Genomic DNA, 27,156 nt, shown 5'->3' with positions numbered 1-27,156 from the left:
ATCCCAAGAGCTTGCCTAAGTAGAAGGTACGCTTCTGATAATGTGTCCATGCATAATTCTGTCTTCAATGACCTTGTCTTGCTAAGGAAGCTGTGAGCAAGCTGTGCCATCTGCACAAGGGTCTCCATTCCCAATCAATGAATACAGTCTTTATTCTCCCCAAGTTACAGCAGAGACATTGGCAATGACAGCCAGAGAGTTAATCAAATTTTGAATCTCCAGAGTTAAGACATTCAGATAACAATACTTGGGAGAGAAAATGTACTGTATGCTCAAGAACCTTGCTGTCATCTTAAACTTGATTTTTAAACCCTGCAACAATAACTTTCCTCTCTCGTTTCCCCACCACAAATTTCACCACCGTCACTCCATCCTCCTCCTTCAGCTTTTCTACAAAAGGGCTGTATTCTCATCTCATTTCTGTGTGATGATATTCCCCTTCAAATGTTCTCTAAACCTCCTACTTTTCACTTTTACCTACTGTATGCCACCTTGTTTTACCCACAGCCAACAAGGAAAAATATGTTTACTATGTACTTTGTCAGTCCCCATCATAATTGTACAGACCTAGATCAGGTCACGACTCAGTCTCCTCCACTCCAGTGAAAATTAATATAGTCCATTCGTTCTCTTCTTATATCTGAAATGTCATGTAATATCCTGGTAAATCTGCTATCAACTCTCTTCATTGCAATCACATCCTTTCTATTAGTGACAACCGAACTGCACACAATACACTAAGTGTGCCTTAACCTATGTTTTATACAGACATTGCTGCTCTTGTATTCTATGCACTATTCTAGCCATCCCATCAATCTTCTCCATCACCTTATCCACTTCTTCTGCCACTATCAGAAATCTATGGACGTGCCCCAAGATCCTTCTAATTATTACCACTCCCACACACTAATTACAGTTTACGTCCTATCATTATTTGCCTTCCAAAATTCATTGTTTTTCATGTGTTAGTAATAAATATCATCTGCCATTGTTCTGATAACTTTCCAATGTTTTCTAGAGGACTAGACTATCCTCTTCCCTATATACAGCATCACAAATTTTCAGTACTGACAACTCCTCAATTTTGATACCATGTTGTTCATATGATCTTGACTGATATTTTGAGTTGCTCTTTCATCTGTTAGGTTTCTCAATGTTCACCAACCACTTCAATTGGGAGGAATCAAGAAGTCACTACCACATCTTAATAACCAACTACACTTCACAGGATTTATAGGCTGCATAAGGAATCTAATTGTTGACAGTAAGGTAAGCAAATAGAGTTGAGGAGAGAAAATTCTTTCCACTCACATCCCACTTTAAGTATTCCCTATGCCATAGGTGCTCTGTGATTAGTAAAGGTTGCTTAAGGTGGTATGTGGGTGGAAAGAAAAAGTTTGAAATCCTCGGTTTTAATCGTACAGTTTCATAACTCCAAAGGAAATGGGCCAATGACAATTTTTCTCAAGCAAAATATTTCAGCAACAATTGGGTCTAGAGCAGTGATTCTCAACCTTCCCTTCTCACTCACATATCAACTTAAGCAATCCCTATTTCATAGGAGTTACTTAAAGTGGTATGTGAGTGGAAAGAAAAAGGTTGAGAACCACTTATTCAAACAATGCAAATTTTTGCCTCCATCTACAATATTTGTGTTTTATTTTAATGTATAGAAATTTAATATTTATGCACTGCTTTCTGTTAAAGGGTTGCTTTTAAATTTATGTTCATTTATCATGTGAACATATTTCTTAACTATTAATTTCCAGTGAGAAAGTTAAGAATATTCTCCAAAGCACCAGAGAAAAGTCCGGCATATCCCATGGCTTTTCAATCTTTCCATCTTGTTTTCCCAGTTCTCCACCTGAGATGTTTCTTCTTCCTACATTGGTAATCCCAGCAATCTTTCTGAATCAGATTGCTGATTTGTTGTAGAATTGTGGCCAACTTTTCTTTTTAAAACAGTGATGCATTACACAACAGACATTAGATTATTAACTGCCAAATAATCTTCTGTGCTCAGTCTCAAAACTGCCAATAAATGAAGCTCTTTGCTTCATCTCCATAAAATTAATCATCTTAAACTGTAGTGATTAAAGTCACTAAATCACTGCCAGCCAATCCTTATTTTTCAAAATTGCTCTAATGCTAATTTATCCCAGCAGTTTTTTGCCCTTTCACGTTAACGGGGGCGACAAAGGAGATAACAGACGAGCAGTTTTGTAATTACATGAGCAATGGTGTCAGGTTTGAGTAGATCAGAGCAAGTAGGAGGAATATGCTCTGGCTGATCACATTTCAAATAATGGTCATTGAACTTGAAATTACAGTAGAACTTTTGTAACCTGCCGTCTGACTAATCAGAAATCGAGTTAGTTCAACAACTGGCTCATCAGGTGCTTGGTTCCTACCCTTTTTCTGATCATTTTGATAAACTCAATGACACATATTTGTGCAATATACATTATTTGATGAAATTCTTACTTGCTGCAGTTAAACATGAACTTGTAAAGAAAATCTATAATTGTAAACTAATTGAACATGGAAAGAGACAATAATTACATAGGATAGGTATTCACAGTGATCTTAGTGCAGAAAAAAGTGACTTTGCAATAGTGCAAAATGTCCATCTATGATGTCTGGGCAGTCTATGATTAGTGAGCCAAGGGAAAGTTCAAGAGTCTGATAGCTGTTGGAAAGAAACTTTTCTCGAACCTGGAGGTGCTGGTTTTTCAGGCTTCAGCCCAAAGGTAACAGTGAGAAGAATTTTGATCAGGGTGATGGGGGTCCTTTATGATGTCAGAGGTCAGAGCCTTGGATGGATCTGGCATGTTTGTTTCCTTCTGGAGCCTTCCGTGTTCTTGGGCAATTAAATTGGCAAAGCACATGTGATAGCCACGCTCTTGTCAAGGTAGTACAAAAAGTACAACCAAGCCACACAGTACAACACACACAGAATTTATTTGAGTCACAGATGATGTAGAGTATGGGGCAACAGCAGAAAGAGTAAAAGCTCATCCAAAAAGACACACATTAAAATTTTCTCCAGCATATCAAGTTAAAAGGTGCTAAGTGGAGGCTTCCAAGTGTCAAAACAGAAGCCCAAAAGAAGGTATTACATTAAATGGGATACTTAAAGACCACAAATGGTTAAAATTTAAATAAGGAACAGACCAGCACCAAATAATGTGAAACTATCCATTTGCATGTGTTAATTAAAGTCCAGGAATCAGGAAAGCAGAGATTGGATGTTGATATGTACTGGGAGCAACCCTTCTGGACTTAGGTTAATTTCTGTATACAAAAAGGATATCTCTTAATTATGACTTGTATGTGAGAATAAATGATTCATGTCAAATGATTTCCCTGCCTTTTGAATGGAGATATGCAAGATGTAAAACATAAAGCTTGTAACAATGAGTTCAAAGAAATGTTATCAAATTTGTATGCAAGAAAATGCTTTAAATATTGTACTTTCTGAATAAGTTCTTTGAATGAGACCCATCAGTATTAGTGAGGTGACCTTGTCTACCCACCACTAAATACTGCTCATTCCTGCCAGCGTGACTCGAATAAATTCTGTGTGTGTTGTACTGTGTGTCTTCGCTGTACGTTTTGTACCTTGACAGGAGCACAGGTATCACACACATTGTGATACAACCAGTCAGTATACTTTCCATAGGGCGCCTGTGAAAATTTGATAGTGTGTCTGACAGATCTCCTCAGAAAGCAGAGGTGCTGGTGTCCCTCTTCACGGATGCCTCAATGTGATGGCTCCAGGAGAGGTCTTCTGAGACATGGACTCCCATGAACTTGAAGTTTTGACTCTCTCCATCTTCTTTTCATCAATACAGATGGGTGCATGGACTGTTTCTTCCCAAAATCAATAAGCTCTTTAATCTTGGTGACATTGAGAGCAAAATTGTTTGTTGTTCTCTCACCATCCAACTAGATTTTTGATCTCCATCTTGTATTCTGATTCATCATTTCCAGTTTTTCAGCCACCATTGATGGTGATGTCAGTGAATTGTGGATCACTGAAAAATGTATTACATTTTTAAAAAGGTGAATTTAAGGTGTGGCAGGATATGAATAGGAATGATCTGCTAGTCTTACTGCGCCAATGTCTTGAGTGTGCTGGATTAATGGAATTTTTACTGTATTTTCCTTTTTATAGAAATAACTGTTCTCTTTCTTCCTCTTCAAATAGAGTTTTGGGAGAACATTTCAGTCTGTTGACTTAGGTTTGATGAAGGCCATTGAAGAAAAATTTGTTAAGAAATAAAAAGAAAACCTTTGCTGTTGGTATTCTGGAAATTATACAATCCACAATTGAAATATTCAACAAATAATTATCCATTCAGTCTTATTTTGCAAATTAGTGTTATTTGAAATTATTTGTCTGTTATAGCCAAAGGTGTAACTGCATTTTGAATTTGATAAGATTCAGATTTAATGGGGAGATATTTTACCAGTCATTTTTCTCTGGTACCAGATATATGACCTGGGGAATCCTGCAGAGTTCCTAAACAGTTCTCCAGGCTGTGCAGTGACTGATGGAGTTTGCCACAATGCTGGGCAATATTCCTGTGGCATTCATGGAAAATGTTTGGGAGAATGGGGATCTTTCAGCTGTGACTGCAGACCAGGCTACACTGGATACATGTGCGAAGAAGGTAACAACTAATCAGACAATGAATTGCATATTCCCTTTATCAGGGATTAGGAAAAGAAACTTAAATTTGAACACATTTGCAGGGGTAAATGAAATTTGTGCACATTATACATATAAAAGCATATACCTGAACATGTGATTAATAATTATTGGTTGACATAGTGTTGTTGGGGGAGTGTTCTTGCTATCACCTTCCATAAGCTCTTCCTCTTGCTACCTATTTAATACTACTGTATAATTCACAGTTCAGAGCCTCCACATGACCCATTTCCAGATGCTCGACATCGATTATCACTTGGATTGTACAGTAAAAAAATAATTCATAGTCCGCATTGTCACGCTCCCCTACTTTTGCATGGAAATTATGATTTGTCAGGTTTTTCGTTTGCCCTTGCTCTATAATTTAGCACCAAATTCAGATCACCCTGTGTTCAGGATCACTGCCTTGAGGTACACCTTATCTTTGCTCTGGGGTCTTTGTATATTGAGAGGATTTCTTCTTTCAAAACACGTAGTATAAGGCAGGGACTATTAATTGAATAGTATGTGAAAATTGCAAAATCTGCTAATTTCCTAGTCTCCATTTACTATAAAGAGGGGAGGGCTACTACATAGAAGCTGTTAATACTTTAGATATGCTGCTTGTGGGTCAATTGAAACAGAAATGTTTCCTCCCAGTCTTCTAAGCCATTTAAGCAAGCATCTTCCCTTGTGATTTCACATCCTTGATGAAGGGCTCAAGCCTGAAACTTTGTTTATGTATCTTTGCCTTTGCTACACAAAGGACACTGTTCGACCTGCTGAGCTTCTCCAGCATTTTGTGTTTTTACTCACATCTCCATATGGTATCCACTCCCATTTGATAAGTAATCAAACTGCCTGTGGTATTACAGACCTTTTTCCATAATGAGGGTAAAACACAAAAGTCTGCATACACTATGATTGAAGTAAAAATACAATATTGGAGAAACTCAGCAGATCAAACTGTGTACTTTATGTAGGAATATAAAGTACACTGTTTGACCTGCTAGTTTTGTCCATCATTGCATTTTTATCTCTCCATAACTAATCCATTTAATTACTGTACTCTTGGTATTCCCTGAAGGCCGTAACCAATGAGTCTGTGCTCTCAGTCTAAGGGTACAATGTGTCATTGCATCACATGAAGTAAAGGATGTTGATACTTAGTGTGAGCAGATAATGAAGAGTTGTTGGACGGCTGAGAGGCACTGCCGTATTTTAGTTAAGGTTGATGAAGACCACAACCCCTACTGTTAACCAGAGAGTTTCATTACACTAGTAATGTTCCATTAGCATTTCTGGAGTGATAAATGTATTCCACACAGGAAAAGATTGATGCTCAGGCTTGTATTATGGAACAACATCAGTGACCATTAAAAAAAATTCTAGGCTATATATTTTCAGTGCCAAGTGTTACCAAGGGGCAAATGCTGAATTTTTGGCTGTATTTATTTAATTCTTGGTGACTTTGCTGTTGAAACGTACTGAAAGTGGTGTCAGAGAGTGTGGAATATTTCTCTTCCAGTTTTCTTAACCAATCCAGTATCATAACTAGTAGCGAAATGCATATTTTCAAGCTAAAAGTTCAATGTGGCTTAGCTAACTGCCCATGCTGAGTGGCTTGCAGGTTGTTACCAAGAATTTCTTTGCACCTTCAAATTTTCATTCTGAATTCGTTTCCATTCACAATGCCTTTCTGAGATGGCTTATCACTAAGTCAGCTACGTGCTTTTCTTTCCATGCCCTTGAAGGAAAAAGGACGTGGCTAAATTCCACGTCTGCATAAGCTCTACAGTATTGCAATGAGGTGAATGTTGGGAGAGCAGCAAAACATTATTTCCACAGCACCTAGTCCTGTACATAGTGCTCCAGTCAGATAGTTGTTGACCACATTGATAAAGTTTTACCCTTCCTCTCTTCTCTTGGTGGCATTGGCCAAGGTTTCTTTAAACTTACTCTAATGACCATTCTTTAGCTATGAGTTGAGACTCTGAGTTCAGCAAATTCTTGCACAATGAAAAGTTTCACATTGGCCATTCAGCTGGTTTTGCTTTTGTGGGCCTAGATTCTAATATTGCTCATACTGCGAGTAGTTGGTAGTCTACAGGTCCAAAATCAACCCATCAGTGATATACCCTGCAGGATTGAATGCTACATCTCATGATACCTATTCCCTTTGAAGCTATCTGGGAACAATAATAAATATAAAAAAACAAAAGTGCTTCTTGTGGTGTCTCTTATTCTTTCTCTTCTGATGACCTGTTGAAATTTTCTTAACTTTTGTTCTATCTTTAGACCTACCTGAATGGTCTTTTGAAAAGGATAGTCTAATTCGATACCATCAGAAAGGGGCTCTTAGCACTCGCAGAACCCAAGTGCAGCTGATGTTTCGTACCCGCAGCCCCAACTGTTCTCTCTTCAGTCTGGCGTCCAAGGACACAAGTGAATACATTGTACTTGAGGTGACATCCATTTGTTCTATACTAAATGCATGAATAGAATATGCACTGGCCTAAGATGTTTAAGTTTGAGAGTTGTGATGCAACTAAACTTTTCCAGTGATATTGCTGGAATGTTGATGTGCATCTAAGTAAGGTTATGGATGTATCCAGGGTCTGTAATGGACCCTTGTGAGGTCAATATATATGAAAATCACAAAAGAAAAATACAATATAAGGAGGGGAAACATGAATCCATTCACGTTAAATCTGAGAAAACAAGTTGGCAGCTTCTAATGGTGAAAAAATATGAGCTCTGGAGAAGCAGAGGGAATCGAGCATCAGGAAACCCTGATACACAACCGGGACAACTTAATCAAAAATGAGAAAAGAACTTTAGCCATTATCTCAAAGAGGCTGGAATACAAAAGGATAACTGTTAAGTTTCAAATGTAGAGCATTGATCAGTTTTCAGTTCTGGGCAAACAAACTTATAATGCATATACCATCCTTGGAGTAATTAAATGTTTTAATTATCGAGAGACCAGTGGATAAAAGGAACATTTAAAAATAAGCTGGTAATTAAAATGTCTCTTAAGTTTTCTTTCCCTTTAAATTTGAAGTTATTGTTTTCTAAGCTACTTTTTAATTATCATTAAAAGTGTTTCATCCACTATTCCTTTTCTTCTCTGAACTAGATTGCCAGTGGATATTATGGAATTCGTGTTAACCTTGGTGATCAGGAACATTCATTGAGACTGCAAACACTGCGTGTTGATAATGGACAATGGATTCTGGCAAACATGGACCGACATGACAATCAATTCACACTGCGCCTCGACAATGGAGGGGGAGCCCTTGAGGTGACATCTTCTCTTGGCACCCACAGGGAAATCCTAGCAGATGCTTCAAGTCTGGTTTTGGGAAAGAGTCTTCATGAACATCCTTCAAGTGACTTTCAAGGTGTGCTATAATACATGGCACTGTTTCAGAATTAGATTCTGTTTATAATTTTTTTGTGGTGAACAATATAAAAGATAAAGCAACAGTAATCTTCATTCACATGCTGATTCTGAAAGCCAAAAATTAAATGAGGCAGATATAATGTTACTGATTTTTCCAACGTTGGTATTTTGCAAAGTTATTTAAATTTCAGTGGGCTCTTAAGAGCATGAGAAATAGGAGCAGAGGTAGGCCAACTGACCCTTTGAGCCTGCTCCACCATTCAATAAAATCTTGGCTGATCTGTCCATGGAGTCAGCTCTACCTACCTGCCTTTTCCCTCATAATCTTTAATTGCCCAACAATGCAAAAATCTGCCATAAAAATATTTAATGAGGCAGCTGCTATTGCTTCCTTGGCAAAGAATTCCACAGATTCACCTGTCTCTGAGAAAAGCAGTTCCTCCTCATCTAAATCTACTCCCTTGAATCTTGAGGCTATATCTCTCAGTTGTAGTCTCATCTACCTGTGAAAACATCTTTTCTGCTTCTATCTCCTCCATTCCTTTCATAATTTTGTATGTTTCAATAATATACCCTCCCATTCTTCTGAATTCCAGTCAGTATAATACCAACTGACTTGATCTGTCCAATCCTCTCATATCTGGAAATAACCTGATCAACATCCTCTGCCTCACCTCTAAAGCTAGTATATATTTTCTCAAGTAAGGAGTCCAGAGCTGTACATGGTATTCCAGGTACATATTCAGCAGAATCCTATATAGTTGCAACTGAATCTTCCTGCTTTTAAATTCAATCCTTCTAGCAATGAAGGCCAACATTTCATGTGCTTTCTGTTGCACCCATAAACCATCTTCTGTGATTCATGCACAAGCACTCCCTTGTCCTTTTGCATAGTCCAATCTTTATTAATAATCCCATTATTGATGATTGAAAAAAACTCCCTTCAACCAGGAAAGTTTATTTGGTATCAGCATCAACCTATTCACTCCATTTAAAGGCACTACTGTAATTTGATATTAAGATAACCTGGATTGATGAGATCAGATAATCAGAATTTATTGTCATGAACGAATCATTAAATTTGCTGTTTTGCAGCTGCGTCATAGAGCAAACATTCATATTATAACCACCCTTACAACATTTTTAATTTATAGTAAAAAAAATATAAAATAGTGCACAAAAAGTGTCTTTGGTTCAATGATTTTAAGAATCTGATGGCAGCGGGGAGATAACTATTTTGTACAACTTCAGTTCTTAGGAAGCACAAAAAGAAACTATTAATCACTTACATCAATTATCGGTAAATTTTAAATTCACTCAAACGATTGGTGTAAGAAATGGAAACCATTCTTTTGCAGTAATTTGAGAGTGGAGAAGATGGTTGATGGAGGGTACAGAAAAATGTATCATTGCATTGGCTCTGATTTAAACCACCTGGAGATTATTTGTGCTCATATTGTAGAGTTGATTATTTTTCAAATGTGGCTTCTTAACAAAAAGCATGCCGAGGGAGCAAACATTCAGCCTTTTGATGCAAGCAGCAGAAAACTGTATCAATTTCCACGACTGTTGAAGCTTAATCCCACTATACCTGGAAATGTATCATAGGAGATTGTGGTGTTACGAGTCCAGAGGACCCCAAAACACAGCAGCAATAAAAATTCACCAAGACAAATGGTTACTTAAACAAAAGTTACTTTTAATTATCTTTAAACACGAAAACAGGATCAAACTAACTTATTACTATTAACTTAACTTGACCTAACTTACCCCCTTCTAATCTCCTAGAGATTAGCCAATACTGTATGTATTGTGTAGTTAAGTTCAGAAAAGTTATTTAATTCACAGACCAATCTCATTTCTCACTCCTCCAAATTCACTGGTTGCAGAGAATTTAACATTTATAAAGTTCACTAGACCTTGGTGCTTGAAAGGTAAATGGTTACCGCTCAGGAAGGTTCTTGTTTGTTTTCAGAGAGAGAGAGTTATTGTTCTCAGGACACCCACAACTGATTCTTTTTAATCAGCCACTTCAGTGTCTTGCTGAAGAAATTTGCCCCATCAGGGTTTTTCAGATGATAACCTCTTTCTTTCAGATCACCAGAGAGTTCCTTTTCGTTTCCCTTATTTTAAGTGAAACATTATGTAGCCAGCCATCTCCTCTTGTATGGACCACAAGGGCTTTGACCAGGCTGAACTAAGAACTCACAATCCATATTCAAATTGGGGTTTTTCCACAAGTTTACCAGTTTGTCCTGTTCCAGTCCCAGCTGCTGCTGTTGACTGTAGAACTGAATTCTCTCTCTCTCTCACAGAGAAAAACCACATGATCCTCTTAGAACAGCCAACTGCACCATGGCAGTCTGCGGCTCTGGACCTAATCTTCCGAATTCGTTCATCGGTTGCTTTCCAAAACAATAATTAATTACTCCACAGCATGTCCAATTAACACCTACTTGTGAAGTCCTTATAGGCATTCTTCAAAGTTTTTGCAAAGGCACCCAGAGCCTGGACTGTCTGGCTTGAGCAGAGCTCTGGTATTTTACATGAGATCTGTTTTGAAGTGTTTGTATGTGACCTACACTAAAAAAAACCTGCCACAATTTATCTCTTATAAAACATATCTATATACAATATAAAATATAACATAATCTGTCATAGTGGCAATAACTGATTAAATTGGAGATGCATTTAGAATATAGACTTTAAATTACTTTAGAAGTTATGTGCATAATGTCCAGGTGTTTTAAATTTTAATTTCAATTTGATTTGTTCATGTACACGTTCTTAATTTCTTTGCTCAAATTTAGGCTGTATGCATGATGTTCGGTTAAATGGTCATCTCTTACCAATGGATGGAGAGAATACAATGTTAACCACCACACTGGATCGGAGGAATGTAACAGTTGGTTGTCAATCAGATGCCTGTAGCAGCAGACCCTGTTATATACCCTTTTACTGTGTAGATTTGTGGAGAAAACATGAGTGCAGGTATGGAATTAAGATCTTATAAATACTACTGTTTCTGTGTAAAAGTAGAATGTGGTACATGCGGACATAGAAGTTGAAGTGGTGCAGGCACTTTGCCTGCTATTCAACGATCTCTCTTTTCCTTCAGTGCCACTAACCTGCACAAAACTCCTAACTCTTGATTTCTTTAACATCAAATGTAATGCATTTTAAACTTGATGTGCAGTGAAATTATTAACTGCCAAGGGTACCAAAAGTGACTGGATTCATCCCAACAGTTTCATTAGTGAATATCCTCTTTCCAATCACTCTGCCACTACAATCTGAATATGTTCCATTGTTCCAGCAAAACTTGAGATCAAACTAAAAGATCTGGGACTCTGTTCATCCCTCTTCAACTGGTTCTTGACTACTTCATCTGGAGACCTGAATCAGTGCAGATTGGCTTCATTAGCTCCTCCTCACTAATCAGCAATACAGGGTCCCCTCAAGGCTGCATGCTCAGTCCCCTTCTCTGGTTCCTCTACACTAATGATTGCAGAACAAGTATGGCTCAAGCACAATCTATAAATTTTGCTTAAATACCACTGTTATTGGCTGAATAATGAGAAATGATGAGTCAGAATATAGGATGAAGATCAAAAATCTGGGTAGGTGGTTCCAGAACATCAATCTTGCTCTCAACATCACCAAGACCAAATAACTTATTGCTAATTTTAGGAAGGAGAGGCAGAGAGACCACACACCTGTCCTCATTGAAGGGATGGTGGTGGAGAGGGTTAGAACCTTCAAGTTTCTGGGAGTCCACAAATCTGAGGACCTCTCCTGGAGCCTACACGTTGAGGCAACAGTGAAGAAGGCACACCAATGCCTCTACTTTCTGAGGAGATTTGACATGTCATCGAACACTCTATTAAACTTCTACAGATGCATTGTGGAAAGTATACTGGTTGGTTGCATCACTTCCCGGTTTGGTAATTTAAGTGCCTAGGAATGCAGAGATTAGCCAGATCCATCATAGGGTCTGACCTCCCATCTATTGAAGACATCTGTGTGAAACACTTCCCCAAAAAGGCAGTCAACATCATAAAGGACCTAACCATAGCATCATAAAAAGTCCTATTTCTTGCACAAACTGTTACTGGTAATATTTATTTATTATCTATCATTTATATATATTATACCTTACCATACTGGGATAATTTAAAGTATACTATTTTTTTAAAAACAAAATTATTTGTTTTTTTGCACTAAGTAAGAATTTTGGTGCATATACACATTGTATGAGTTTGCATAACAATAAATTCATTATTATTATCATTATGTTTGGACACACAGGCATTCACTTCCACATGAAGAGTGAAACAGCTTTTTTTACATCAACTCTATTCTTTAAACTAATTGAAAATGTTTAAAAAAACATAAAAGGGGACATTTTTTAAAGAATGCCTCCCAGAGCAGATTCTAAAAATGTATCACCTACTCCTGTAGACTCCAGACACTCCTAGATAATTGTCAACATAACTATTTACAAACTATCTTGCTATAGTGTGTTCAGAAACTCATGAATTCTGATGCGTTGATCTGGAGGGATTGGTGACACCTAAAACCGTGAAATATATAGAATCATTATATTGGAAACAGGCCCATAGATCCAACCAAAGATTGTCTGCTTGTTGTTGCTCCAGGAGTATGACTTTTGATTTTTGTCAGCTTATTTTAATTTTGTGTTCACAATCAGAAAGGAAAGAGCTGAGAGTTGATCAGCCAAATTCCCTTAAGAAGGAAATATTTGAGATAGAATTGTTTCATTTCATTTACCATTAACATACATTCTCTGTATTGTTTTAAGAAAAATAGGGAGGTCAATTGTTGTAAATCCGGTTTTGACAAATTATCATTTTTTCTCGTTTCTAACACAGGTGTCCAGTTGGACAAGTGTCAGTGATAAGTAATGAAACAGGCCTGGAGGACTGTGCGATGTCACCTTGTGGAGCATGGACATGTTGGAATGGAGCCACTTGTGTCACACAAGCACCACATCTGTTTGCCTGCCACTGTGCAGAAGGTTACAGAGGACAACAGTGTGAGATCAGCATGGTGACTTTAGGAATCCCTGTTGGCCTAAACATCAGCTCCATCTTGGCTATCAGCATCTGCCTTATTCTACTATTAGGTACTGATTTAATTTATTGCCTTTTTCTCCCTGCTACAGAATTACCTCTCTGATCTGTCTTCATGGATTTTTTAAATTTCCAACAATGCAGTAAATCTTTGGTCTACTTTTGTTTTAAATTTTAAGAATTAGATTAATTTACAATGTTTGAAACTCTAGAAATTCACTGAATTCTCATATAGACTTATTTTGTACAAGTGAGTTGACATGAGTCCCCATATTTCCACATGAACCATGTGCAGTGTTATTTGCTGCCCTGTTCATCGTTTTCATATTCCATTATGGCATAGGTGAGACCATTTGACCCACCAAGATTATGTTAGTTCATCAATCCAATTCCCCCTTTTATTTTCTTGTAACTGAATTTTATACCCATCAAGTCCACATTAATTCTCCTGCTCCCTGCCAGCAATGAAGATAATTTACAGCAGTAACTAACCTATTCACCAGCAGATGTGTGGACTTGTGGGGAAGAAGAGCATTTGAGGGAAATCCATGCAGACATGTGGTGAATGTGCAAGCCCCACACAGACCCTAAAAAACCCCAGATTGCTTAAAGCATAGTGCTGCCTATTGTTGACATGGATTATACGCAATGTAAATAAAATGATGAAGTTTAAGTGGAAAAAAGAAGCAATTAAATATTTAGGAATAAAAATTGATAGAAATTTTTAAATAATTTAAGTTCAATTATTTATCACTATTAAAAAATATAGCTGAGTAAATCCTCAGCTATATTCCTTAAGAGATAGAAAGACTTACCAATAACGTTAATAGGATGGGTAAATTGTATTAAGATGAATATTCTTCCATGAATAAAATATTTGTTTCAATCATTACCCATTTCTGTACCGGAATTTTTTTCCCAAAGTTTGAATAAAAATATACGATAATTTATCCGGAAAGAGAAAATGCCAAGAATTTATTTGGAAAAACTAACTTGGAAATTTGAACAAGGAGGACTAAGATTACCAAATTTCAAAAATTATTATAAAGCAGCTCAATTAAGATTTTTGCCCTCCTGTAATCAAATTGGTGAGAAAACAGCTTGGGTTCAGATTGAAATGAATAAAATTGGAGAAATTATCCCAGAGCAATTTCCATATAAGTGGAATAGTGAAATGTTGAAGGAAAAATAGAAGTACCAATTTTAAAGCATTTATTGAAGATATGGAACGGGACCCATGTGGAGAGAGGAATTAAAAATTATTAAATATCCAAAATGATGTTAAGACAAAATCAGCTTATTCCTTTTAGTTTGAATAATTTTTTATTTGATAGTTGATAGAGTAATTGTATTCAGAGGATAACAGATTGTTCTTTAGGATTTTTAAAAAACTTTTGAACAATTAAAAGAGAAATATGAAAAACAAAATAACACAATTTTTGCATATTATCAACTTAAATCGTATTTAAAAGAGAAATTGGGTGCAAATTTGAGACTTCCAGAACAAAGTCAATTTGAATATTTAATTGCAGATACTACAGATACAGCTATTAAGAAATGTATTACTAATATGTATATAAAATTGCAAAATACTATGGGGAAAAAGTCTTTCTTTGGCTTGGCTTCGCGGACGAAGATTTATGGAGGGGGTAAAAAGTCCACGTCAGCTGCAGGCTCGTTTGTGGCTGACAAGTCCGATGCGGGACAGGCAGACACGATTGCAGCGGTTGCAAGGGAAAATTGGTTGGTTGGGGTTGGGTGTTGGGTTTTTCCTCCTTTGCCTTTTGTCAGTGAGGTGGGCTCTGCGGTCTTCTTCAAAGGAGGTTGCTGCCCGCCAAACTGTGAGGCGCCAAGATGCACGGTTTGAGGCATTTTCAGCCCACTGGCGGTGGTCAATGTGGCAGGCACCAAGAGATTTCTTTAGGCAGTCCTTGTACCTTTTCTTTGGTGCACCTCTGTCACGGTGGCCAGTGGAGAGCTCGCCATATAACACGATCTTGGGAAAGCGATGGTCCTCCATTCTGGAGACGTGACCCATCCAGCGCAGCTGGATCTTCAGCAGCGTGGACTCGATGCTGTCGACCTCTGCCATCTCGAGTACTCGACGTTAGGGGTGTAAGCGCTCCAATGGATGTTGAGGATGGAGCGGAGACAACACTGGTGGAAGCGTTCTAGGAGCCGTAGGTGGTACACAAGTACACACACACAAACACACACATATATATATATATATATATATATATATCAAGAACAATGATGGAAAAAAGATTTAAATATACAAATTCAAGAGAAAATATGGTCTAGATTGTGCCGAGTGTGACAAATATGATTAATGTTAGGTATCAAATGGTTCAATAGAATTTTTTTACATCAATTATATTACACTCCATATAAATTAAATGGACTTGATTTCAATTATTCTGATAACTGTGTCCGATGTAATAAGGAAATAGGAACTTTTTTTTACATTCTGTTTGGTCCTGTGTAAAAGTGGAAAGGTTCTGGAAGGATTTGAGTATATTATTAGGACAAATTATGAATATTAAAACACAAAAAAAATCTGACAGTATTTCTACTTAGAAATAATATATGAAGTGGATATAAAATTGAAGTTGGATAAATATCAAGAAAAATTTCTGAGTATAGCAATAGCAACAGCAAAGAAATGTGTAGCAATAACGTGGAAAATGGAGAATTTTGTAACAAGAGTTAGATGGGACACTGAAATGCAAAATTGTATTCTATTAGGAAAAAAAATTACTTATAGTTTAAGGAATCAGATTGGGAGTTTTTATAAGATTTGGGAATCATATGGATTTCGTGAATAAAAGTCCATCCACATCCTCCACCTTACCTGCCCCTCTCAGCTTAATAATATATAGTTAGTATATATTAATTATGATAATAATGATTAAAGTATAGATTTAGGTGTTTTTCTTTTCTTTCTTGGGGGGTAAAGGGGAAGGAGGTTGGGGAGAAAATAGAAAAATTGATTGTATCATTTTGTATTATGTTTGCTACAGGTTATTATTTTCATTGAGTAAATGTTTGTATTGATGCTAATAATAAATAAAAAATTTTAAAAACAGATTGCTTGAGAAGTGAGGCAGTGGCGCTACCTGCTGTGACATTCTGCTGCCCAGCGGTGAAGAAAACTTGTTGCTGATTCTTCAAGTGTTATGAAATTGAAAATTAATTATTCCTGGAGGGAAAATCAATAATTAATAGAACATATGGAATAGATAACACTACAGCATAGAACAGGCCCTTCAGCCCTTGATGTTGTGCCAACCTATACATCCCTACCAAAAAAAGTACTCAACCCTTCCTACCTCGTAACCCTCTATTTTTATTACATCCTGTGCCTGTATAAGAGTCTCTTAAATGCCCCTAATGTTTCAACCTCCATCCACCATCACCCCAGCAAGGCATTCAAGGCCACTACAACTATTTCCAGGTTGTTTGCCTTAACCTCAGAATCTCAAGCAGGTACTTCTTCTCATGCATTTACGATAACAGGGCTGCCCAAGATGGTGCCATTCTTCCTGTGATGTTTCTTTTGAAGCAATCCTGGGGAACAAAAACTGTGTTGTTCCAAGAGTGCCATCAATAGGTAGTCCTGTGATAACATTGTCTTTCCAGAACAGAGCCAGACTGAAAAGCCTGTTAGGAAAGCAAATTATTTAAATTCACCCTTGATCCACCACCTCCCCATGCACTTCACCAAATTGTCCACCACCTCCAATCTTATGACCAACCTCCCCCTCCCATGATTCTTTGGCTTGGCTTCGCGGACGAAGATTTACGGAAGGGGTAAAAGTCCACGTCAGCTGCAGGCTCGTTTGTGGCTGACAAGTCCGATGCGGGACAGGCAGACACGGTTGCAGCGGCTGCAGGGGAAAATTGGTTGGTTGGGGTTGGGTGTTGGGTTTTTCCTCCTTTGCCTTTTGTCAGTGAGGTGGGCTCTGCGGTCTTCTTCAGCCCATAATTACCTAAACCCTAAATCCCTACCTGCTCAATCTGACAGCTCCCAATTCTACCATCATTTCCAGCTTCTGGTCCCCAATACTTCAAATATTCATCCAAGCCCAATTCTTTAAAACTACCAGCTCCATTCCATCCCTTCTGCCCTTTACTTTATAAGTTGCCAGTGTTGATCTGTCCCTCCAAATGCAGATCCTGATCCAAAACAACAATTATACCTCTGAAACCCCTTCCCCTAACCACCTCCTGGAATGAAGTGCTCTGAGGTTCCTTCCCCGCAGACCTCCATCTCCAGAAACAGCATAGACACAATTGTACCTCCATCTAGCCCGAGCATAGCCACTGAAAGGAGTACAGGGTAACACATTTTCAGGGACAAAAACATGCGGCCTTCATTTTCCAGTAAACAGCCAGAAATGGAAATGGTCTGTAGAACCCTGCTATATTGCAGGGGGGCCTTGAAACTTCAGAGCAAGTATGAATGGATGTGAATACTGTGAGTGAGCTGAGAATGGATACCCCACAGGTTTACTTGCAAACATTGATTTCCTAAGGAAATTCCACAAGGAATAAAAGATATCCTGTTTTTTTTCATCCTATTTTGAAATACAACATGTTTTAAGTCAGTAAGCACAAACTGAACCATCTAAATAAGATCTGAAGAGGATCCTGCTCTACATCAGCTGTTCTCAATCTTTTTATTGGCTATGGCTGCCTTAGGACTCTGCTCAAAGTTTATGGCCCCCTTCTCTGTGAAGCAGTCAAGTTTAGTTGGTTTCTTCCATACTTCTCTCCTACTGGCTACATAAAAACATTAAAAAAAACTTTATGATTTCAGTCCGTGGATTCCCCCCGCCCCCGCCATGGCCCCAGAGAGAATAGCTGCTCTAGATTTCTCCTTACTTTGTTATGCTGCACATAGATCTTTGGTTTATCTGTTGACAAATAAATTTGCACTGGCACAGCTCAATTAGATTACTTTAAAGGAGTTGTTTGCGAAGGTAAATAATAGTGTTAGGAATAACTAGACTGCAGTATTCTTTGAATAATGAAATAGAGCTAATTTTCTGAGATTCTAGATAACTGGCGATTGAAACACTATTGCATCTTTTGATATTTCAGTTCTGGTGATTGGCTTCAGCATTTGGGGTATGTGTGGAAAAGCAAAGTTCCAGAAAGGAGGAGTTTATCACATTCCTGTTGAGCATGAGAGCTGGGAGGATGTACGGGAAAACATCCTAAATTATGATGAAGAAGGAGGTGGAGAACAAGACCAGGTTGGTATCTGCTGCAAGTTTTGGAAGAGTCTACACAAGTGACTTTCAAATGACATTTCATATCTTTTGCTCTACTGTACAGAATACTTTTCTGTGAAAATGGCTGATGCATTTTTGGGAGGGTTGGGTGCTTTTACCCAGGTTTGCATTCTATTGAAGCCTGATAGAATATAGCATTTTTCAATGAGTTGATTGCAAAACACTTCAAAATCTGAAACGCCCTATTTCAATCCAGTTCCTGATTAAAAACTAGGCCTCAGTGCAAAGTGTAAATACATCAGGAACTCACAACAGCCACCATCTAAAATAAGGGCAGCAGATGCTTGGGGATATTACTTCCAAGGATTTTTCCAAATCAGACATTATCACCAAGCACTCAGCTGCACAAGAACAGCTTCTTCCCCTCTGCCATCGGATTTCTGAATGAACAATGAACCTCAGCCACTTTCTCACTTTGTCTTTTCTTTTTTTCTTCCATTATTTTTAATTTATTTTGCAATGTCGTTTATAGAAAAAAATCGCACTGGGATGCTGCCACACAACGAATTTCATGACATGTTCATGACAATAAATTTGGATTCAGATCATAATTTGAGGTGTATCATTGTTCCTTCATTGCAACAGAGTCAAGAATGATCATAGAAATACCTACACAACCATACTGTGGATGGATTTTCACCAAATAATTGCAGCAGAAGATTCACTACCACTTTATCAAGGATAATAAGAGGATAGTCAATAAATCACACCATTAGCTACCCATTCATTGATTTGATTGGCTCCTTCACTAAGACCAAAATAGTGGATAATGAGGGACATGCAGACATTTCATGATGACAGTAAAGAGTTTATTGTTATACTTTCTACAACGTACATGGACACCAAAATTCTTATTTGCTGCTGCTGAACGTGTACTTTATTTAAAATAAAATTATAAAACAACACACTAAATACTTAATTGAATTAAAAAGAAAATAAATGCACAAAAAGACAGATAATAACTATTCAGTTATCCTAGTGCAAAATTTTAGACAGTTCTTTTGTGGATTTGGAGCAGTCCTTCATTGTAACAAGGGAGGTTCAAGAACCTGATAACTGTTGGAAAGAACCCAGAGGTGCTGGGTAGCGATCTGGGTAGAATCGGCTTGGCCTTCTGAAGCTCAGGTATTGGATTGAAAAAGGGAATCTTTGTTGTCTATTATTTTAGCTTTGCTCTTCCTGATGCAGATGTTGGATCACGTTACATTGCCCATTCCAATAGATTTTACTTCATTATAGATATTAATTTAATCTATAAAAATGACCTTGTGAAAATCCAGTACCTGTTCTCCTTTTAATCTTGCTTTGAAGTTCAAAAGTTGGCTAATGTACAGCTCGTTAATCTATACAGCCAGATAACAGGATGATGAGTTAGCTTTACCTGCGTTTATGTACTTTCTGTTAAGGGTGTCTTTTGCTTTACATCCTTGGTTGAACTTGCCTCAATTAAACCGCAACGTTGGATGCCTTTTGTCATGAGTGGTGTTAGGGACTCAGAAGCCTAATAAAGGGTCCTCTCCAAAAAGCCTTAGATATTTTCATCCTCCCTTAATTATCACCAGATATCCTGGAAGCCTGTTAGTTGACTGGCCCACTGCACTTCAATCAGAGGAGAGGAGAGGGGTGTGGCATAGGAGGGCTAAATAGCTGTGGGGGATCAAATGCCATTTCTCCATGTAAGCTGCACAGGGTCTGATCCAGCAGCCTCCACGTTTATTTTAACGATAAATCAAAAATAAAGTATTCCATCTATTACATCCAAACCAGTTCCTAGAGCAATCTCATTGGTCCTATTCCCCCATATATTTCCCTGTAACAGCCCAACCAACTCCACCCTGATTTTCCCTCCACCCACCTACAAGGTAATGTATCTGAGCCAATGAATTTAACAACGAATATGTTGTGAGAAGAAACTGGATCACTGCAGGGAAACATAGGGAGAGGGCAAGCAGTGGCCCCAGAGGTTAGATTCAGTCTGAGAGGCTGGAGCTGTGAGGCAGAAGCACTCCCTGTAATGCCAATGTGTGGCTGAGGGGAACTGGAATTATGACTCTGCAAAAAGCATTGTCTGCATTTCGCCAGTTTCAACATCACAAGAGAGCTACAACTTTTCATCTTTTTTTTTAGAATGGTTACGACATCAGTGAACTGAAGAAACCTTTGCGTGCGAGTCTATCTCAGTCCTCATCAATGACTACTGCTCCTCTGGTGAAGGGCTTCACTGATTCTCACGAGGAGAAGCAAGTCAACTTAAGAACTCACCCAAATGTGATCTTTTCTGATCCTCTTCAATCTGGTGGCCCAGACTTCAAAAACTATGTGTCCCAGATTATTTGGGATGCAGACAATGACCTGAGAGCACTTCCAGAGGACACAATGCACATTTACTGCTTTGAGGGGCATGGTTCACTGGCAGGAAGCCTCAGCACCGTGAACACATTAAACATCGATGAAGACTTGAATGATGATTATCTCCATGACTGGAGCACAAAATTCAAAAAACTAGAAGAATTTTGTGCCAAAAAGCAGCACAATGGTCTGTAATAATAAAAATGTGTACAATTCCTGAGTTATTTTGAAAATCCTAAATGAGAAATCGTTGGCAAGGTTATTTAGTGATCTCCTTTTCAGATGTTTATTTAAATAATCAAAAGGAAGTGAGAATCAAAAACTGTTGATGTTGTAAATCTTGGGATTAAAAACACAAAATTATCTGAACACTCAGCATCTGTGGAAAGTAAAGCAAGATTAATGTTTCAGGTGGAGGACCCTTGATCAGAATAATCCCCTTTCAACACCTTACCTCGCTGGACCTATTTGTTGTTAACGGCAGTGACCAAGTTAACACTTACACTTCCCTTACTCACCCTCACCCATCCCCTCCTAAACATATGCTACCATTGACTAATGATCAACTCAGATATTATCATACCCACCAATGAGGGGGATGCAATTGTAGTTTGGCAAATGGACCAAACATTCATTTTCGGACACCTTCTCATCGAACATGAGGGCATTTCCCCCACAAAGTTATGAACCTGGTTTCCTTGTCAGATATTTCCACCATAGTCTTCAGCCTTTTGGTCGCTCAGCCTCATACAGCCCTCTTCCAACTCCTACTCAAGATCCACAACCACTACTTGTCCAGGTGGAGTTATTATTTACTGCTGCTCTTGCCCCACTGAACATTTCTTCCCACATTAATTCCATCCTTTCTCCTCTGGTCCCATTTACATCCTGGTCAACTTTACCATATAATTTCTTTCCAGCTCCATTCCACACCAAAATGACCCAGTGGCCTTCCTTGTCAAACTGAGGCCCAACTAATTTCATTGCACCATCTCACTTATTAGCCTGATTGAAGAACTTCTCCTTTAACCCACTCAGTTTCTCCATATTAAAGGTCCAGCTGTGGAAACATCCCAGACTTGCCTTTTCAGTTCGACTCGGGCTTCCTCCCTCCTCTGTTGTTCTGGTAATTGATGACAGTGTTTTTAAGTTGCTTCCTGCACTCATATAAAACTCATGACTTTTGCTGCCAATTTCCACTTCCTCTCACCTTTATATGCTAAAAATCAATCAATAAAAGGGATTGTGATCTAGTTTCGTAAGCTATTTTGAAATAGCCATGAGAATGAGCAAAAGAGCAGGGTTAACGTCATTCTCTATTCTGTGTGCACTGTATTCTGAAGCTTGCAGCCAGTCATGCAAGTAAATTCCTTTCTGAATTTACCTAAGCTTTATAATGAATCATTCACAGTCTCACTGGTATGATGAATTCCCAACAGTAATAATTAAACAAGGTATAAAATTACCATAGAGTTCACTTTTTGGTTGTAATAGAGTCAGGAAGTAGTCAAATATCAATTGTTGTTCAGAAGAATGATGTCAAGATGACTGATTTAATAATTTTAAATCCTTTTCAGAAAAATTGGTGCAATGCAAACTGTTTCAGCCAGTATTAGGTGTCCGGATGTCATTAATTTTGACATTTAAGTTCCTTTCTTGATGATGAGTAAAGCAATTGTCAAGTTGCCGTTGTGCTCTGCACCATTACAGAAGGCATATTAACATAAAAATGCAAACATTAATTTCCACAGTGAGTCACTCATGACTTACAAACACGTTGTAATTCACTGTTAAATTGTGCTGATGTGCATTTAAAGCCCATGTTTCTCAGAAGATCAAAATGAGTAATGTTCTCTTTGTAATGCTAAATTATTTTTGTACGATAGTAGTTTAAATATTTCTTTGCAATGTATTTATTTTGTGCATGCATGTCTTCTGTGTCGAATTTAGAATGAATGTTATTGTAATCGTGTTTTGTTACAATCAGTGGGCAATGCATGGTGCTCTCGCAGCCTGATTATTTGATACACTATTACTGAGGTATACTAACAGGAATGCAAGGCCTTATCATGATAAGATATTATAGCACTGAAGGAATATTTCTGAGATATAAAAGTGGATACCTGAATTCCTTTATTGAACACAGTAATTGGACAAATGAAATGTAGTCATCAAGGCAACAAAGGTAATATTATTTTTCTAGTTAATAGAATGTAAGGTAGCAGTAGTGATGAAAAATATTTGGAATATTTTATTTACTTGTTTGATCCCCCACTTTGATCATCTGTTATCCAAAGCACATTCAAGAACATTTTTTGCAAATCTCCTTTCAACATTTTTGTGAAATGATCACCAGGCAGCTTGAACTGAATAGTTCATTTGAGTACTTTAGGAAAGATTATCTGTTATACTTGACTGGATTGAATTCTTATACAACTTTCAATTTCATTGAGAATTGGCCTTGTGTTCTTTTTGTGAACCAGCTAAAAAGAATTTTAAAAAGCCACTCTGACTTCTCAAGGAGATGGGTAATAAATGCAAACTTTGCCAAATGTCCCCAAAACAAAATCAAAAATTGCAGTAGGGTCCAGAGTAATCTGCCTCCTTTTTCAGCTGGCTATAGAATAAACTATCACAAAAGCTGCAACAAGTATTTAATTAATGGAAGCCCTGTAGTTCACTGTAAAAGGCTAATTTCCAACAAATCCACTGTATTAAATGGAAAAGACAAAATTTGTTCGGATGCCTACTGACATTTTCCCATACCTTGAGTCCGAAACGTCAGTTATGTATTTTTACCTTTGCTATATAAAGGACTTGCTATGTTTCTCCAGCTTTGTGTTTTTTTACTTCAACCAGTCTGCAGATTTTTGTTTTACTTGTTATTTATAAATCCACTTTCATGAATCATCATGCAGTACAGGCATTTAACCGGCAGGTGGCGCTGTATCATTACTTCATTCAACCCAACAAGGGGGCTTCTGACAATACAGCATTGCAAAGGAGCAATTAATAACCACCACACCCCCCACCCCTCCTCACTTCTCTATCCATGTTCTGGTCTGCTCCTGAGATCTGTGAATAATAACCCATCATTTTGGCCTCTGAGCTAAAACATTGCTCTTGTGCATTGCTGCCAATTGTAAACAGATCATAATAAGAAATACTGCTGTTTCATTTTCATCCTTTTCTTCTGTGCTCTTTCCCTCCTACCCACCGATTCACTTCATTCATCAGGCCTCTTACCCATTGTAATGGGTGCAATAAACTTAATAACAAGTTCCAGAAATAAAGTCAACTAAACCCCAACCAATGGTTGAAAAGAATGGTGACCCATTCCAAAAATACTTAAAAGAATCATGCAACAAGTGCCACAGGATTCTTTAGCAAAAAACAACTGCTGGAGAAACTCAGTGAGCTGAGGGGGAATGTCAGTATTACAAGTCCTGATGCTGAGTATTAACCCCAAATGTTGACCTTCCTTCCCCCCCCCCCCCCCCCCGCCCATAGACACTGCTCAACCTGCTTTCCCCCGGCAGTATTTTTTTTACACCACATTTCAGTGTATGCAGTCTCCTGTGTATCTACAGGATTCTATGACTTATTTTTATATTCAAATATTTTATGTTTCTTCCATTGCTACATTTCCTAACTTAAACATACAAGTAATTGTATCTCTAACAATTTTAAAACCATTTCATATTTTCAAGTTTCAATTCTTGTGAAAATGTCTACGTTACAATTATGTGAACTGCACAGAAATAAACACACAATCTTCCTTTTAAAAGTAAATATCAAAATACGAGTTTTATTTAAATTCAGAAAAGTATTTCTGATTTACTATCTAGTGCAAAAGAGCAGATATTTGGGTTACCAATCTGAATTCAAAGTTACATAATTAGAATTATCTGTCATTTGAACTGAAATCCTGCTTAGAAAAGTCTCTTGCTGTTTCATTAGAATTGCTTATTTTGTACATGTGAAAACTTCATTGGTGAAGCACAAACACAATTTCAAATTAATATGAATTGCACAATCTGTCCCTTCACATTATTAACAATATGAACTCTTCCCAGGCCAGTATCATTTGCAGGGCAGTTCTCATGGTGAATTTTGTGCATTCTGAACTGTAAAAGAAGTTTGCTGAGGAACACCATGGTTTTCACCATATTAGAACAAACAAACTGACCATCACCAAGATTGTGCCATAATTTGTATTGTTTGTGAAGTAATTAATAATCTATGTGACAGTTATGCCGTGACAAGTTTTCAAACAAAAGTGGTTCTTTTGGATTGTAAATATAAATGTAATTCTTTTTTTCTACACAATAAAATGCTTGTATTTCTTGAACATCAATGAAATGTCACTGTTCCTTTCTTTTCAGAGCTGTATCCTGATCATACACAATACACCATATTAATTATCACTGTTGACATAGAATGAAACATAAATTTTCAGGTTATGGCTATTCAGCTACAATTTTATTTAAATTAAATGTACATTATCCACTAATGTCCTGAATTTGTTTATATTCTGGTTACAAAACCAGAACTCATTCTAAAAGGATTTTAGGTTTAGCTAATTATGACAATAATTGACTGTAAATTTACTCTTGATGAAACTAAACTATATTTTGTGAATAAAAGAAAAACAATCACAAATGCAATTCATCATTAATGTCAACTCTACCACTATTGGAACGAAATACAATGCCAGCAGTTATGGAAGAACAAGATCAAATTGGGCCAGACAAGAAAATGAATTTAAAGAAAATACTTCAGGGACTGGTCACAAACTGGGAGATCTTTTCACTGAGCACCATAGCTCTGTCTGCGACAATGGCAGGGAACTCCCAGGACCAAGCATTTCAATTGTGCACCTCATTGCTATGCCAACAAGTCTGATCACAGCTTCATGCACTGCCAAACCAAGGCCACCCACAAATTGGAGGAGCAACATCTCATGTTCCGCCTGGGCACTCTCCAACCAGATGGCATTAACAATGACTTCTCCAGTTTCCATTAGGCCCCTCCCCTGACTCCCTCTATTTCCCATCCCTCCATCTCCTTCCTCCAACTTTCCACGCTTCCCTCTCCATTTAGAGATCTATCACTTCCCAGTTTTTTTCACTTGTGCCCTCCCACCCTTATCCACCTATGACCTCTTACCTGTGGATCAGTACTCCTCCCCCAGGATTTGGCTTTTTCCTTACGAAGGACTCAGGGCTGAAACATTGGTTATGAATCTTTGTTACCTTAAAACACTGTGACTTGTTGAGTTTCTCAAGCTTTTTTGTGTAAACTACAGTGTCTGTTTAAATTTGTTCATCCTTTCTTGTTATGTATACATTTTTATTTATGGTATTGCACTTACTCTGTCCTTAACACGGTGACCAGAATTGTATTTAAGTAGGCAAAATGCAGCATCAAATCAAGGCTTTGCAGCTATTAGCTATCCATCATCATGGCCCATTCCTTCGCAAGTGAAGATGAACACAGTGCCTTGTAGCTCTTCTGCCCTCACAGAACTTTTTGTAGTTGTTGGTACATTGTGATGTGCCACTGCAAATCGCGAACGCCACACAGTGCAAATTTTTTGCAAAGTCCTCCCAGTCAGTATGGTTGACATGAAATGACTGGAGATCACGCTTGATTACATCTTCGTAGCGAAGACGTGGACAGCCAACAGGGAGGGGAGCATCTAGTAGCCCACTGGAGAGGACATCTTTGGGCAATCGGCCATCCTCCATATGGGTAATGTGGCCAGTCCACCACAGGTGGCGAGCGTGGATGATTGAGTAGAGGTCCGTACTTCCATCTCGCTACTATTCCATGGACTCTGTGTGCTCTGGTCTTAATTATTCATCAGGTTTTTTTTTCTGAATCTATGTCATTTACATCTGCTTTACTGTTTCCTCCAAAGATGTACGTGATGTGATGTATGTACTCTGACAATAAATCTGAATCTTGAAAGAAGGTTTCAAGTAATATTTTCCATTTTGAATAATAAGGTTCAGTTTCTGGTCTTTTTTCTGTTTTCTCCATCGTTCATGGTCTTTTTTCTGTTTTCTCCATCAAGTTCATGGTCTTTTTTCTGTTTCCTCCATCAAGTTCACGGATGTCACAATCGTGGTGGGCCTTATTAGTAAGGAGTCACCATACAGAGATGAAGTTCAATTGCTAATGGACTAGTGCAGAGCCAACAACCTGTATCTGAATGTTAGATACAGGTTGCTGACCTCAGGAGGGCCCAGACTCCACTGGCCATTGAAGGCTCCACCATTGAGGTTGTCAAGGATATAAAGTTCCTTGGAG

The 27,156-nt window shown here is 37.9% G+C and overlaps 1 protein-coding gene across 2 annotated transcripts in view; it reads left to right on the top strand.

Annotated features, from left to right (window-relative positions):
* LOC138755588 (neural-cadherin) overlaps positions 1 to 21,065 on the top strand; it is a 283,392-nt gene extending 262,327 nt beyond the window's left edge. For both annotated transcript variants that reach the window (XM_069921840.1, XM_069921841.1), the window contains 8 exons: positions 1,146 to 1,269; positions 4,496 to 4,676; positions 6,992 to 7,158; positions 7,833 to 8,097; positions 10,910 to 11,090; positions 12,992 to 13,245; positions 18,299 to 18,453; positions 20,620 to 21,065. In XM_069921840.1, coding sequence (XP_069777941.1) covers positions 1,146 to 1,269; positions 4,496 to 4,676; positions 6,992 to 7,158; positions 7,833 to 8,097; positions 10,910 to 11,090; positions 12,992 to 13,245; positions 18,299 to 18,453; positions 20,620 to 21,036 — 1,744 coding nt within the window. In that variant the 3' untranslated portion in view covers positions 21,037 to 21,065. The remainder of the gene's footprint in view (positions 1 to 1,145; positions 1,270 to 4,495; positions 4,677 to 6,991; positions 7,159 to 7,832; positions 8,098 to 10,909; positions 11,091 to 12,991; positions 13,246 to 18,298; positions 18,454 to 20,619) is intronic.
* The last annotated feature ends 6,091 nt before the right edge of the window (positions 21,066 to 27,156 follow it).

The sequence above is a fragment of the Narcine bancroftii genome, chromosome 2 (genome assembly GCF_036971445.1).
Source record: "Narcine bancroftii isolate sNarBan1 chromosome 2, sNarBan1.hap1, whole genome shotgun sequence".
NCBI lineage: Eukaryota > Metazoa > Chordata > Chondrichthyes > Torpediniformes > Narcinidae > Narcine > Narcine bancroftii.
This window is presented reverse-complemented; position numbering and strand designations above follow the sequence as displayed.